At 38.1% G+C, this 16,270-nt stretch overlaps 1 protein-coding gene across 2 annotated transcripts in view; it reads right to left on the reverse strand.

The window, feature by feature from the left end:
- Positions 1–7,866, reverse strand: part of GDPD1 (glycerophosphodiester phosphodiesterase domain containing 1) — a 49,681-nt gene extending 41,815 nt beyond the window's left edge. Inside the window, exon 1 of one of the 2 annotated variants that reach the window (XM_078437370.2) lies at positions 7,605–7,866. In XM_078437370.2, the coding sequence (XP_078293496.1) occupies positions 7,605–7,746 (142 nt within the window). In that variant the 5' untranslated portion in view covers positions 7,747–7,866. Of the gene's footprint in view, positions 1–5,984; positions 6,066–7,604 lie in introns of those variants that run through there. The other variant, XM_078437371.2, reaches the window with a different exon arrangement.
- Between the last annotated feature and the right edge of the window lie 8,404 nt (positions 7,867–16,270).

Below are 16,270 nucleotides of genomic sequence, written 5' to 3' on the forward strand. Positions count from 1 at the left end.
TCAAGGGTTGAAATTTAATAACATAATTTTTATTAATGCATGAAAGATATTAAGTGAAGTTGCTTTTAAAAAAAAAAAACTGTGAGTCATTGTATTTGGGTGATGGGTTCGTGGAGTCTTAATATGTTTGTATGTTTGACTTGAAATTATCTTTTGGTTTGGGGTTGGGAAAAAATAGGATAGCGATTCGGTACTCTGAAATACATTTTCCCACAGTTAATTTTTACTAATATTTACATTCAAAGTCTGCATGTTTGTCTTTTATGTCTGCTTTCCATATTAATTTTAATTGTAATTCACTAAAACCTAACAGTTTGAGCATGAAAACATTGTTACTTACGATCTTTGAATTTGTAAGTTTCTGAAATAGCTAGAACTAAATAAAATATTGAAAAGTCCATCAAGATATTAATAATTCGTAGAAGCTATCTATACACGGTGCTTAGCACTTTACATATTGTTTCATTAAAACTCCACAACCAGAAAAAAATTGGATATGGTCATATAGCCAACAAGGGGAACTACAATTCAAACATAAGCCATGATTTCAGATCCCATCCTTTTTACCACTATGTGGCAGCTTCTATGCTGCCATTCATAGAACACCTTTATTTCAGTTTTACAGATAAGTTGTTCATATTGATCCTTACTCCCATATTCTTCTATTTGGTATTTGTTTGTAAAGCTTGAAGATAAATTCCACAGTGATAATACCCACCAATTACTTGTTAGATTCATATGGTGAAAGCCTGGAAGAGTAACTAAGGGGCTAATTAAAAAGCATGCCATTCCTCTCCAAGGAATTATTTGGTGGTAGCTCTTCTTTCATGAAATTTTTGAATTCCTTTTGTTTCCAGTTAGCATATCATTTATGGAAGCACACTTGCCAGTAATTTTTCTTTTCCTTCAACAATCAGTTTAAACAATGCCTGGTTTGTGGGGTGCCTGGGTGGTTCAGTCAGTTAAGTGACCAACTTGGGCTCAGGTCATGATCTCATGGTTCGTGAGTTCGAGTCTCACGTCGGAGATTGGAGCCTGCTTTGGATTGTGTCTCTCCCTCTTTCCGCCCTCTGCGCTTGCGCTCTCTCTCTCTCTAAGTAGCTAAATGTTAAAAAAAAATTACAGGGTGCCTGGGTTGCTCATTTGGTTAAGCGTCAAACTTCAGCTCAGGTCATGATCTTGCGGTTCATGGGTTCCAGCTCCATGTTGGGCTCTGTGCTGACAGCTCAGAGCCTGGAGCCTGTTCCAGATTCTGTCTCCCTCTCTCTCTGCCCCTCTCCCACTCTCTCTCTTTCTCTCTCAAAAATAAGTGAACATTAAAAAAAAGTAAAAAAAAAAAAATCTGACCAGCTCAGGTCATGATCTCACAGTTCGTGAGTTTGAGTCCCACATCAAACTCTCTGTTGTCAGCACGGAGCCCACCTCCAGATCCTCTATCTCCCTCTCTCTCTGCCCCTTTTCCCCTCTCTCTCTCACTCTCTCTCCCTTTAAAAAAAGAATAAACATTAAAAATAAAGGAAATAGCATTCTGCAGTTGCACCCTGAAACATGTTTCATATCAGGATATCAGTTCTTTCTCTTCACCTCTTGTTCCCTCATTCCCTTGTCCCTATTTCCAGGGAATCTTCTTCACCTTTCAATGAGGTGTTTTTTTGTTTTGTTTTTGTTTTTTGAAGTTTATTTTTTTAGTAATCTACACCCAACATGGGGCTTGAACTCACAACCCCGAGATCAAGAGTCGTATGTTTTAACTAAGCCAGCCAGGTGCCCTTTCAACAAGAACTTCTTTCTCACTCATTTACTCAACTGGCTCACTCATTCCTACTGATGCCTTATTAATAATGGAGTCATTTATCAGTTACTTAATAGTACTTTCCTGTTTAACAAAGCAAACTAAAATATACTTATTATTGGCAATGGCTGAACGATCTGAATACAATACCAAATTTTCTATAATGATATTTTTTATATTTAATTTTTCTAAATCTGAATACAATTTAAGATACATATCTAGGGGCGCCTGGGTGGCTCGGTCGGTTGAGCGTCCGACTTCGGCTCAGGTCATGATCTCACGGTCCGTGAGTTCGAGCCCCGTGTCAGGCTCTGTGCTGACCGCTCAGAGCCTGGAGCCTGTTTTGGATTCTGTGTCTCCCTCTCTCTCTGCCCCTCCCCTGTTCATGCTCTGTCTCTCCCTGTCTCAAAAATAAATAAACATTAAAAAAAAAAAATTCTTTAAGATACATATCTATATATTATATATATCTTAAATCTGAATACAATTTAAGATATATATCTATTATATATATCTTAACAATTTAAGATATATATCTATTATATATATCTTAAGATATATATCTTACATATATATATATCTTAAATTGTATTCAGATTTAGAAAAATTAAATATAAAAAATATCATTATAGAAAAATTATTGGTTACTGGTTGGCTCAGTCGGTTGAGCATCCGACTTCGGCTCAAGTCATGATCTCGAGGTCCATGAGCTCAAGCCCCGAGAAGGACTCTATGCTGACAGCCTTGAGTCTGCTTCAGATTCAGTGTCTCCCTCCCTCTCTGCCCCTCCCCCATTCTCTCTCTCTCTCTCTCTCTCTCTCTCTCTCTCTCTCAGAAATAAACATTAAAAATGTTTAAATAAACAAAGGAAAATTATTGAAATTATGACGAGATACACAACAAAAACCACTTATAATTAAAGAGAGCATACATGTGGTAGTTAGTTGGTAAATGCTGCCTATCAATATACAATTTGAATATCAATATACAGATTTGAATATCTTATGCTTTTGTGCTATTGATGTGTTTAATTTTTCTTATACCTGTAAATACATATTTCACTAGTTTTTTTCTCCTTGAGATACAGAAACAATTCTGCAGTGTTCCAGGGAACCCCTATTGAGAAATGCTCTTAGTATATGCCATCTCCAGTCCTTACAAGCTGTTTATGCTCTTATGTAAGTCATATATACTGTTTCCAAGGTGAACTGTAAATGTTGAATGAACAAATGAATTTAGAAATGGAGAAGGAACTTACTTTGTTGTTTGATTTACTGAATAATTTCATTTTTTAAAATGTTTATTTTTGATAGAGAGAGAGATACAGTGTGATGGGGGGAGGGGGGGGTGGTACAGGGAGAGAGAGAAGGAGACACAGAATCCAAGCTGTCAGCACAGAGCCCAACGCAGAGCTCAAACTCTTGAACCATGATATCATAACCTGAACCGAAGTTGGAGGCTTAATGGACCGAGCCACCTAAGTGCCCCCTGAAGTGAGACTCTTAACCAACTAAGCCACCCAGGCACGACCAGAATGCTATTTCCAACGACACTTTTGAGACTCAAATCCATGCTTCAATTTCTTCCTTGAACAACCAATTAAAGTTTAGGACCCAGCAGCAGCCAGTGCCCAAGGGCAAACTAATCACTTGCCAAAGCATTCTGTGGCAGGATACCCAGATAGTGACAGTACTCTGCCTCAAGATCAAGGGTAAAAGATTAGGAAGGTGGAGATTTGATGGGTTGGTCATTTTTTTTTTTTTTTAAATTCTCTGGCCATTGAACCATAATAAATAGACTTTTTTAAAAAGGGCTGTTGCTTAATTCAGTTGACTCACAGAGACAGATTAAGGAGTATTAAAGCAAGTTATCTCCCTACTTTCCTACAATCGTATCTCTATCCAACTCAGTCGGCATCTGAAATAAATGTAAATACATTATGATTCAGAAAACATGTATTTAAAGGATATACTTCAAAATGTTAACAGAGATTGTGTTTTGATAGTAAAGTCTGAGGAATTATTTTTTCTTTTTTCATTTCTAAATTTTCCAAATTTTCTACAATGAACGAGTTACTTATGCAATTGCAAAGAACATTAATAAAATTCATATTTTTATGGAGAAATTAAGAAAATGAACTTTGAGAGTATTTCTTGCTCTCCATTTAATCCGAAGGGTGTATCTTTGATCTTATTGGTTTTTCATCAATACATTGTAGTTATAAAGGGTGTTCTTTGGTCAAAAATTTAGTAAACACATGGGAGGGATCTAGCATGCAGTAGATAATTAGCAAACAATAAGCTATTATTTTAATTGTGTTAAAATCTGTACTAGAAGTGAGAGACAGAAGCACTAATAAAATCTGAAACCTGCCCTTGAAGAACTCAGTCTAGAAAAGAAACCAGATGTATTAACATATCCTATTACAATATAATGTAATACAATGTATGCTTTAAAGAGGCAAGAATAAAATAAGCCTACAGCATTTAATTTTTGAAACCTTAATTTCCTCTTTCAAGGACAATCAATCTTAGTAAAAGGCAGTATGTTCACTAAAACTTTGAAAACAGAAGTATAGGGTGAGTTTATTCCTTCCCAATCAACTCAGTTACTGCAAAATACATATGTGGATCTCTCGTATCCGTATTGGTATTTCTAAACAATTTCACACTTTTCAAAGTGCATTTTATTTATTTTTGATTTTTTTTAAGTTTATTTATTTACTTTTGAGAGAGAGACAGAGACAGACAGAAAGAGACAGAATGAGCGCGCGGGGTCAGGGGCGGGTTAGAGAGACAGGGGGAGAGAGGATCCCAAGCAGGCTCTGCATCATCAGCACAGTGTCTGATGCAGAACTCGAACTCACCAACCATGAGATCGTGACCTGAGCCGAAATCAAGAGCTGGCAGCTTAACCAACTGAACCACCCAGGTGCCCCAAGTACATTTTATATACCTAATCCTCATAACAACCTAAAGACAAGCAAAGCAAACAGTCCCCATTTATAAATAAGGAAACTAAGTCTTCTTCCCAAAGCTAACTAGTGGTATAGATTCAGAATCTGACCCAGGTGATAATGCTTTTACAGCAAACATAACATAGAACACATTAAGGGTTACAAGGTATGGCAATCACGGTGTATATACTTTGTACACATATTTTGATCAATGTTTTTATTTAACTTTGAGAGAGAGAGAATGAGTGGGGAGGGACAGGGAGAGAGGGACAGGGAAGGAGAGAGGGAGAGAGAGAGAGAGAGAGAGAGAGAGAGAGAATCCCAAGCAGGCTCCAAACCGTAAGTGCAGAGCCCGATGCGGGGCTGGAACTAACTAACCATGAGATTATGACCTGAGCTGAAACCAACAGTTGGATGCTTAACTGACTGAGCCACCCAGGTGCCCCTTGATCAATGTTTCAATCTTGGAATGGTCATACATCTAGTTTACATGAAATATCAGGTATTTGAAGTTAGGGTAAGAGAGAATTAGCCCAAATGTTAGTAATACACACAAGGAGACTAGTGATAGCTATTAGCAGTGTCCAAGACAAATTTCAGACTCCTTCCTCGTCTATTATTTTCCAGAAATTTAGTATCTTGAGTTACAAAGCATTTTTTAGTAAATATGTCCTCTATTCACTCTAAATTCAATTGTATTATTTGGTGCACATACTCAACAAAAGCACTAACAACACAGGAACTTACCACATTGCGTTAGGACCGTCATATAAGCAAACAGATTAAAGTCTGCAGATATTTAACAAGATTCTCATGACAGTTTCAGCTATATGTCTTTGAATATACAAATACTGATGCCATATTTACAAATAATGAATGGAAAATTCTATATAAAGGGTGAAATTTAAACAACTGAAATGACTTAATATCTAGAGAAAAATATTTTTAAAGTATTTCCAACAGTAAATGAGCATTGGAAATCCAGTTTATCCTGGTTTTGATACTGGTTTTGCTCATCTAGCACATTTTAACCTCAGTAGAGTACTGATTTTTTTTCACCTGTAGAATGTCACAAAAATTCAAAGATTAACATGTATTTATTCTAAAATAAAATCTAGACCATCCATAATGACAGTTTAGATAGCTTTTTAGAGGATCTAGTTTTGTTTTTGGTTTGGGTTTTTAGTAAGCACAGTTTCCTTTTTCTTTTTTTTTAAATCAGTAAACATGGTGTACCTGGCTGGCTCAGTCAGAAGAGGGTGCAACTCTTGATCTTGCTGTCATGAGTTCAGGTCCCACACTGGGTGTAGAAATTACATACATACATACATACATACACAAACTTAAAAGAGAACAAGCAACTATTTTAAAAAATTATATCAGTAAACACAACGGTAGTATGTGTACTGCCTATCTCCAAAATAAAAGGACTACTACCATTGAAAATTGCTTCTACGGCAACAATTTAAACACTAAAAGCTGGTTTGGGGTTTTAATGAGTGAAGGTACATTAGTGGTCATGTCATCCTATAGTTTAACTATGTATCTAATTAAAACAGATAAACCAAATAAGCAATAACATGGCATTTTGCTGGTGAGCCGCTTAAAACCTCTGATGCTTTTCATGAGTAAGGAGACTAGCATAACTATTGAAGTCATTCTTTAGAACTGTTTTTAACATAAAATTGTACAGATTATACAGAAGAATGGTAATGTATTTCTGTGATATTTAAAACTGTATTCCTGGCCAATTCTTGTTAAAAAAGGTGTTATGATACTACATCAAGTTTTAGACTGTAAACTCCTAGAATTTACCGTTTCAAGTTATTAGACTGTAAATTCCAAGCAGTTTTAACCTAGTTTAACATTCAACTCTTAACAGTTAAAATTAATTGACTTAATCCAATTTCACAACATTTTACACATCATGCTTGAAATGAAATAAAGACACATTATTCTACAATAACGAAGAAGCAAAGATTTGGCCTGCTGTTTGGTAAACTACAGGGTGGACTATCTAGGCTCCTTTGTAAGATACTTTTCCAAGAAACAACTTCTTTTTCTTTAAACAAACACAGTCCTATCATAAACGACATCATCTTTTCGTCTTTAGGAAATCCAGGTGTCATTGCTGAGGTGCAGGGTGGGGCTAAAAAAAAAAAAAACCAAAAACAAACCCAAAACTGGTGGAAGGCTTGCAGCCTTGGGAACCAGGATGCTCCAGTTTCTGTCCCAGTCCAGCCCAAACTCGAATTGTGACCTTGGGAAGTGTCCCCAGGTCAGTGACTCGGTTTCTCTCTTTTCTTAATTATCAGTGCTCTGAGACGGGGGTAGGGGTGGGACCAGCCCCAAGGCTGCAGCACGGTCCAGGTTCACGCAGTTCCTCAAACCTTGAAGCATGTCGTCCCGGATCTCCCTACAAGCTCAGCCACTGGTTCCGCTCGGAGCAGTCCATTCAGGTGCCCCAGCTGGGTACCCCTGGCTCTGCCCGGCGCTCCCCCCACCCTCCTGGTGCCTCGCTGATAGGAAGGGACCTTGCGATCATCCTTCCATCTGCCGAGAAACGCTCCATCTGCCCTTATTTCTCACCCTAGTCCTTCCTCCTTCACAGAATCCCTGACACCGCTGCACTCGAGAGATCTCCCGCCTTGGTCTAAAGACCCCTTATCTTTCCTCAGACCTCCCCGTCACATCGCCTTCATCTCCAGAAAACCCTCTTTCACACACCCCATTCTTCCTCAAACTCTCACGTATTTCCACCCGCCTGCCTTTTGCGGAGCTCCAAAGGACCCTAAGCTCTAGTGGGGAAAAGAGCCTCCCCCACCTCCGCCATCGGGATCTGGGGACCCCTCTCACCTCCACGGTGAGAGATGTGTTTACTGAGGAATCGCTGCTTCTTTCTCGGGTGCAGCAAGGTCGGGTATTTGAGCAACAAGAATGAGGTCACCAAGTACCCTCCTAGGGTGGAGAGAAGGTAAAAAGCCGCAGTGGACGACATTTCAGCCACCGTGTGGGAAGTCTCCCACCTCCGGGCCCTCTGAACTCCGCTGCGGCGGTCGCAACGGCTGCGGCGACGGCGGCAGCTGCTCGAGGTCTGCTCGCCCCCAGCCGGTGCCAGCGGTGCAGCGCACTTGTAGGCGCCAGCCCTCCACGCAGGCGCAGCCGGACCCCAGCGCCTGAGCAACAAAGGGGCTGCGGTACGCAGGCGCGCTCCGGCTGCTGGGTAGGAGCCTGCAGAGTCCGGTAGTGAGTATTTGTCACCTAGCCCTGTGGTAGACCCAGAGCACTTCAGAAAAGCTCCAAACTGAGGCGAAAGCTTGGAAACCTGCCAGTGTCTTTGCCATCACTCATGCCGAAAAGGCTAGTCAAAGATAGCCTTCAGGAAGGCCTGACATAATTAGAAAATACGCATCAAAAAAGGAAAGTTTCCAGGACACATCTTAGCCCCTACTCTAGGAAGTGCAAAGAACTGTTACCAATGGAGGAGTTAAAGCTTGCTAAAATACATAATAAACTCACCTATTTATCTAGCCGAGATAGAGCTTTCCCTATTGTCACACTTACATAAGACGTACTAGTTTATCAGTCAAATATTTGAGGGACAGACTCTTCTCTCATTTCACTGAATATGCAGTCCCCATGCTTTATACAGGATAGGCAGTCAAGAAATATTTGTTGACTTGCAAGTCTATTCACAATAAGACAATGTTGACAAGGTTATAGGTTATCACTTAAAAGTTTTACAAAGACAGGAAACTCAATTCCAGAAGGCCCAACTAGTTTTCCTCTCACCCATACTTCCAGGTTTATATAAGGAAAATGTGGGACAAAGGTCGGTGGCCTCATGCCGGAGGGCAGTGAAGGTCAAGTTGATCACAGTCTTAGAGTCAATCCTGGGTGGGGTCTAGTTGGCGCAGAACTGTAGCTGAAAAAGATTTCTGCATCAGTTTACCACCACACTAGTCTATTCCTTTTTTTTTTTTTTTTTAACTTTTTAAAATACTTATTTTTGAGAGAGAGAGAGTGAGACAGGGTGAGCTGGGGAGAGCCAGAGAGGGAGACACAGAATCGGAAGCAGTCTCCAGGCTCTGAGCTGTAAGCACAGAGCCTGTCAAGGGGCTCGAACCACGAACCTTGAGAACATGACCTGAGCCTAAAGTCAGAGGCTTAACCGACTGAGCCTCCTAGGCGCCCCTATTTCTTGATGTAATATCAAAATATCCTGAGACGTGATAAAGCCTTTATGGAAAAAAAAGAACTAAGTATAAAAATTTCCAAATATAACCACACTTTTTAAGTTAAAACATTTTAGGGGTGCCTGGGTTGAGCTCAGTTGGTTGAGCTTCTGACTCCTGGCTTCGGCTCAGGTCATGATCTCGGGGTTTCATGGGTTTGGGCCACGCATCCGGCTCCGCGCTGACAGTATGGAGCCTGCTTAGGATTCTCTGTCTCCCTCTCTTTCTGCCCCTCCTTTCCCACTATACATATAATTAAAACACTTTAAGGAAATTCATGAGTTGCAAAATACTGCCTTGTTAAGAATTAAGGGGAGTACTTAGGGCTGCCAAATTCTATCCTACAGAGAATATACACTGGTTGCATATATATATTTGCATATCTCACCTGAAAGCAACTTTTCTCTAAATTCGATTATTACTATTTTTGATGAGTATAGACCCATGTATATGATAAATATTTTCTGGAAAAAATATGTAACTAAGAATATTTAACCTTCAAGTATAGAGTTACCTATGGCTTAGTAGCTAGAGCTCTGGACTTAAAACCCATATACATAGCTATACCATTTGCAAGCTGAGTGACTTTGGGCATAGCTGACTGACTTTGGGCATATTATTTAGTTTAAGCCTCAGTTTCTACATCTGTAAAATGAGGATAGTAGTATCTAACTTCACAGGGGCATTTTGAGGATCTAATGAAGTAAAATGAAAGCACTGAAAGTATCCTGTGTAAGTAAAGCATTATGTCAGAAGTAAAAATAGTTTTCTCTAAAATATTACCAAAAAACTTAGGAAAAGTACATAGAAATATCAAAATAAGTAGCCAAGCAGGACCACATATACTTCATTGGAGGCCCAAGAAAATTAAAATTAATTAAAGAACAGGCAAGCAATAATAATAATAGAAAAACCTCTTTTCAAAAAAAATTGCACCAATATGACCAGAGATGTCTTTCAGGATAAAGGAGTCAAATTTACAAGAGACACCAAAGTTAATAAGATATTATTTAAATCAAGAATGGAAGGGGTGCCTGGATGGCTCAGTTGGTTAAATGTCTGACTCTTGATTTCAACTTGGGATTTTCTCTGTCCCTCTCTCTCTGCCCCTCTCCCTTGCTCTCTCTCTCACTCAAAATAATTAAATAAACTTAAAAAAAAAGAATGGAAATTAGTACAATCAGTTGTCATAGGGGAGAAAGTGTTAAAAAATAAAGCATATCAGAAATCGCTGACCTGTTTCATCATAAAGAAAAAACTGATGTCTGTAGAGGTTAAGTAGTTTGCCTAAGACTACACACCTAGTGACTGACGTTATAAAGGTCACCAATCTTAATTCACTTCAAGGGATTGGTTGGAGAAGATAGTATTGATCTTCTGAAAAATAAAAGATTAATGAATGATTCCTTAGGTTGTCATTTCAATCCCATCTCCAATTGCACTGCCCAAATCATTAGTGCACTAGATAGCAGATGCAATTGCCTAGGAATATATATCACTGGGATCAGAAGGCATTTACCCGAGTTCTGAAGGAACCCATAAATTACGTTGTGATACTATTTAAAATAAGAAAACTGGTGATTACATTGGTAGACTGCCGTCAAGATTCCCAGCTATGACAATGGGAATGTGATACTAGGCTAGAACATGGTTCAACTTTCTGTAGGGCAATTTAGCAATATGTATCAAAATGCAAAATGTGTATATCCCTTGCCCCAACAATCCAAGGTCTAACAGTTTATTCTGCAAAGAAAGCTTCACAAGTATTATTAAACAGGGTATGAATGCATCATGATGTTCCATCATTGTTTGTAGGAGCCCTAAGTCAGAAAGAACCTAAATATCAAATAATAAAAGACAGACTGTAAATCATTTGGGAAAATGATGCAGCCATTAATGACATACTTTCATTTATTGACAGGAAAAATGGCTGCCACATGTTGTTGAGTGAAAAAAAGTACATTACAAAAGAAGATGTACTCTGCAATTATTTAAAATTGAATACATATTTGCATGTGCATAAATGCATAGAGATGTCTAGAAGGATATTCACTAAAATGTTGCAAGTGGTTGACAGAGTACTAGCAGAGCAACAGAATTTCAAGTAATTTATTCTTACCTTTAAACATTTTTAAAATAAGGGATATAGTGACTGCATACTGGTTTTACAAAAACATCTAAGATATATTCAAAAACAAAACAAAAAACAATGTTTTAAATGGGATTATAAATTAGGTAGTCTTACTTTTATATTGAGAAAACAGCTGGGATAAAATCAAAGATAAAAATCACTGAAAATTCAAGTACTGTACATATAACTTAGTAGGAAAAAGGGAGTAATAATCAACTGTTGTAACATAGTCCTCTAAGAGTGGAATAAAAAGGAAGCATAGGATATAATTTACACCTTAGAAATTAGTCTTATACCTATTCAAGCAGAAAATGATTTTTAGGGTGCCTGGGTGGCTCAGTTGGTTGAGCTTCCAGCTTTTGATTTTGGCTCAGGTCATGATCTCAGGGTTCATGGGATTGAGCCCTGGGTCAGGCTGATAGCACAGAGTCTGCTTGGGATTCTCTCTCTCCCTCTCTCTGCCCCTCCCTCATGCTTTCTCTCTCTCAAAATAAATAAACACTAAAATAAGTAAATAAATGAATAAACCACAGAAAGATACAAGAGGAAAGGTACAAATCAAGTCTACAAAACTGCTATACATCATGGTGCTTACTGCAGTGTTTTGCAGGCACTAGGCACTGTTTACCTGATTATAAAAGGTAGGACTAAAACTAACCAAAATTTATTCACCATCTCCAAAACTATTAGAATTATGGTATACCTTTAAAAAGTAAATTCAAGATAAATTATAGTTATTATCAACAATATTTATGTGCCAGAGCGCCTGGGTGGCTCAGTCAGTTGAGCGTCAGACTTCAGTTCAGGTCATGATCTCACCGCTTATGGGTTTGAGCCCCCTGTTCAGGCTCTGTGCAGACAGCTGGAAGCCTGGAGCCTGCTTTGGATCTGTGTCTCCTTCTCTCTCTGCCCCTCCCCCACTCACACTCTGTCTCTCTCTCTCTCAAAAATAAACATTTTAAAAAATTTATGTATGTGCCCCTCTATTACTCTTCAGAAATACCCATTGTGATAAATAATAATTATCTTTTTCATTTTAGAGAAAACAATACTCAAGAATTAAGTAAATTGTCCAGGTTTCTTAAGTGGTGGATTTTTTCTTTCTTTTTCTTTTTCTTTTTTTTTTTTTTTTTTTTTGCTTCAATTTAGTATAGTACTATTTTATACAGGAGAAAATCTGGAACAAAAGATGGTATAATATAAAGACTCAGGGGGCGCCTGGGTGGCTCAGTTGGTTAAGTGTCCAACTTCAGCTCAGGTCATGATCTCGTGGTCCATGGGTTCGAGCCCCGCATCGGGCTCTGTGCTGACAGCTCAGAGCCTGGAGCCTGCTTCGGATTCTGTATGTGTCTCTCTCTGCTCCTCCCCTGCTCACACTGTCTCTCTCTTTCTCTCAAAAATAAATAAACATTAAAAAATTTTAAAGATTCAGTACAGTTTTAAACCTTTTTTTTTTTTTTTAACGTTTTATTTATTTTTGAGACAGGAAGAGACAGAGCATGAACAGGGGAGGGTCAGAGAGAGGGAGACACAGAATCTGAAACAGGCTCCAGGCTCTGAGCTGTCAGCACAGAGCCTGACGCGGGGCTCGAACTCACGGACCGTGAGATCATGACCTGAGCCGAAGTCGGCCGCTTAACCGACTGAGCCACCCAGGCGCCCCTCAGTACAGTTTTAGACAGAATCAAGATTCATAGTCTTAAAAGAAACTACGAAGCTTTGGTGGTATCAAGCCAAATGTTTTTCTGACATTGAAAACTCACCCATTCATATGTCTTAAGACCAGAGTCATATATTCAGTTGGAGGAACTGGCAGTTTTCATTCTTATATTTTTTTGAAAAGGAAGAGCACAGCTTTAAAATTAGAGTTCTCAATTTAAATTCTGACTTTGCTACTCCCTAGGTATGTGACCTTCAACAAATTATTTAACCACTTCAACCTTCAATTTCTTGGTCTATAAAATAGGGGTAATATTTATCTTGCAATATTTTGAGGATTAGAGGCAATGTAGACAAAACGTGTAGTAATATCCTAACAAGTGGATATTCATAAATAGCTATTATTATTGTGTGCCATTCAATAAAGAGTAGCTATTTTATTCTTGTAAATCAGGCTTTCCTAGTCCCACTTTTCTAATTTCTTTGTTTTACTTTTTCTTGGAACTTGTTTGCTTTTCAACTAAGATACAGATTTCCTGTTTAAGTAGTACAGAGGAACCTAACTTTAATCCAACATGTGAAGCCATTTTAAAAAATCAGAATAACATAATACACATGACAGAAAGATTTATCATATTAGTTCTTTAAATAATAAGCACTCCTTGAATAAGATATAATTTACTTCCTAAAATTCTATGCAACTTTTCATAGGCACATCACAGGATATCCTGTGAAGTCCCTCCTGACCTAGTGATTCTTTAAAAAAAAACAAAAACAAAAACAAAAACAAAACAATTTAGGGGCACCTGGGTGGTTCAGCTGGTTAAGTGTGGGACTTTGGCTCAGGTCATGATCTCTGGTTTGTGGGTTCCAGCCCCACGGCAGGCTCTGTGCTGACAGCTAGGAGCCTGGAGCCTGCTTCAGATTCGTTGTGTGTGTCTCTCTCTCAAAAATAAAATAAACATTAAAAAATTTTTTCAAAAATCAATTTCAGGGCAACTGGGTGGCTCAGTTGTTTAAGTATCTGACTCCAGCTCAGGTCATGATCTTGCCGTCTGTGAGTTCGAGCCCCGCTGACACTTGTGTCAGGCTCTGTGCTGAGAGCTCAGAGCCTGGAGCCTGCTTCAGATTGTCTCCCTTTCTTCTGCCCCTCCCCCACTCGAGCTTTCTTTCTCTCTTTCAAAAACATTAAAAAATTTTTTTAAAAATCAAAAAATTTGAAACATCTGCTTATATCTCCATAAAAAAAAGAAACAACTGCTAAGCAAAGCACAATGCAAGAGCTGCTACAGAAGAAACATAATTTCTTTAATAAAATCATCATTTTTGAAGTTTGCTGACTAAGGTTTGTATCAGTAATGAGAAAAGCAGTAAGTGATACAAACTGCATAGTCCACATTTCTCTAATGCAACACTCTATGAGCCAATTTATGGATAAAAACAAACCTGCAGAAGTTCTGCAACTGTTTTTTAAGCAGGCTATAAATAGAAATAGCATACAAAGTTTGTTTCAGAAGTTCAAATTAGGGTGGCTTCTGCAATTAAAAATCATTAAGGAAAATCACTAATTTAAGCAGGAATATAAAGTTTTTCCATATAGAATGACATCAAAGAAACAAAGGAAAGAAAAGGCAAGAGTTTGCTCTTTTGACACCTAATTTTTCTTACAAACTACTTTGTTACGGTTTCTTTAATCTACCAGTTTATACAACTTGTTATTCAAGTCTTAGATGCTACTAAAAAAACAAAACAATTATTAATATAGGTCCTACAGAGCAATCTAGTTATATTTCCAAATGCAGTAGCCTATTTAATAAAACCAACCAAGAACCATGCTTACTACAAAAGCAATTGTGATTGTTAAAACTGATATACAAGGAATTATAAATTAAAAGGATGAAAAATAAAGATGGGATGCAAGAAAAATGTAGGTTAATTTTCATATTGGCTCACATTCTCCTTTAAAAAAATTTTTTTTAATGTTATTTTTTTGAGAGACAGAGCGTGAGAGGAGGAGGGGCAGAGAGAGAGACACAGTATCTGAAGCTGACTTCAGTCTCTGAGCTGTCAGCACAGACCACAAAAATCATGACCTGAGTCAAAGTCAGATGCTTAACCGACTGGGCCACCCTCACAGACTCCTTCTCTTAATTGAACTATAATAAAATGGGCATAAAAATACCTTTAATTAAGTCACAGTTCTAAATTGGCTATTACATTTTCTCCCCTAACATCAAAATCTAAATAACTGCTTTACGTTGGTAGCAAGATGTATTAAGCAAATGCTGTATTTCATACATATTGAGACTAAAATCTCCAATTCTTTTTACCCAGTATTTCAAAATCAATGTTTCCAGGAAAATATAATCAATTACACTACAATTTTGGTGTGTTCACTTATTCCGTGTATTTATTTAATTGGTGATAAATTAGCATCATGTTGAGGCTGGTGAAAGTTAACCATAGATTGATAGGCTCTCTATCATTTAGTCGTTGTTTCACATATAAAAATTCTTACAGGGTAACTTTTTATTTAAAAAAAAATTTTTTTTTAACGTTTATTTATGAGACAGAGAGAGACAGAGCATGAACGGCGGAGGGTCAGAGAGAGGGAGACACAGAATCCGAAACAGGCTCCAGGCTCTGAGCTGTCAGCACAGAGCCTGAAGCGGGGCTCGAACTCACAGGCTGTGAGATCATGACCTGAGCCGAAGTCGGCCGCCCAACCGACTGAGCCACCCAGGCGCTCCCAGGGTAACTTTTTAAAGGGTAAAGTGTGTATTAATATTTTGGATTAAAAAGTTTTACTTCAGGGGCACCTGGCTCAGTTGGTAGAGTAAGCAATTCTGATCTCGGGGTTGTGAGTTCAAGCCCCACGCTGTGTGTAGAGATTACTTTAAAAAAAAAAAAAAAAAAAAAAAAGGCCTTAGTGCGCCTGAGAAGCTCAGTTGGTTAAGCAGCCAACTCTTGGTTTCAGCTCACATCATGATCTGATGTTTTGTGGGTTCAAGCCCCATATCAGGCTCCAGGCTGGCAGCATAGAGTCTGTTTGGGATTCTCTCTCTCTCCTCCTCTCTTTCTTTTGCTCTCACTCTTGCTCTCTCAAAATAAATAAATAAACTTAAAAAAATAATAAAGCCTTAAAAAAAAGTATTAGTTCAGATAGCATTCCTTTAAAATATGCTGTCGCATCAGTCCAGGAATAAAATGGCAAAAACAAAACAATTTGACTCAGGTACCAGAATTGTGAGCCAAACAACAGGGCTTTTTTTGCAATTAATCCTCATACTTTTGCCAGATAACCTACTGGATCATCTTGTTTTGAAAATAATTTCAGAAGCAGCATCTTAAGGAAAATCCCAGCTAAAACATCATTTTTTTAACCAAAACAAAATTTTGGTTCAACATGATTAGGCAACATTCAGTTATGATAGAAACATGTTTTATTATGGACAGTGAAACAGAAACAAAAAAAAACCCCAAAGGTATCAACCAGA

The sequence above is a fragment of the Panthera onca genome, chromosome E1 (assembly GCF_046562875.1).
Source record: "Panthera onca isolate mPanOnc1 chromosome E1, mPanOnc1 haplotype 2, whole genome shotgun sequence".
NCBI classification, from domain to species: Eukaryota; Metazoa; Chordata; class Mammalia; order Carnivora; family Felidae; genus Panthera; species Panthera onca.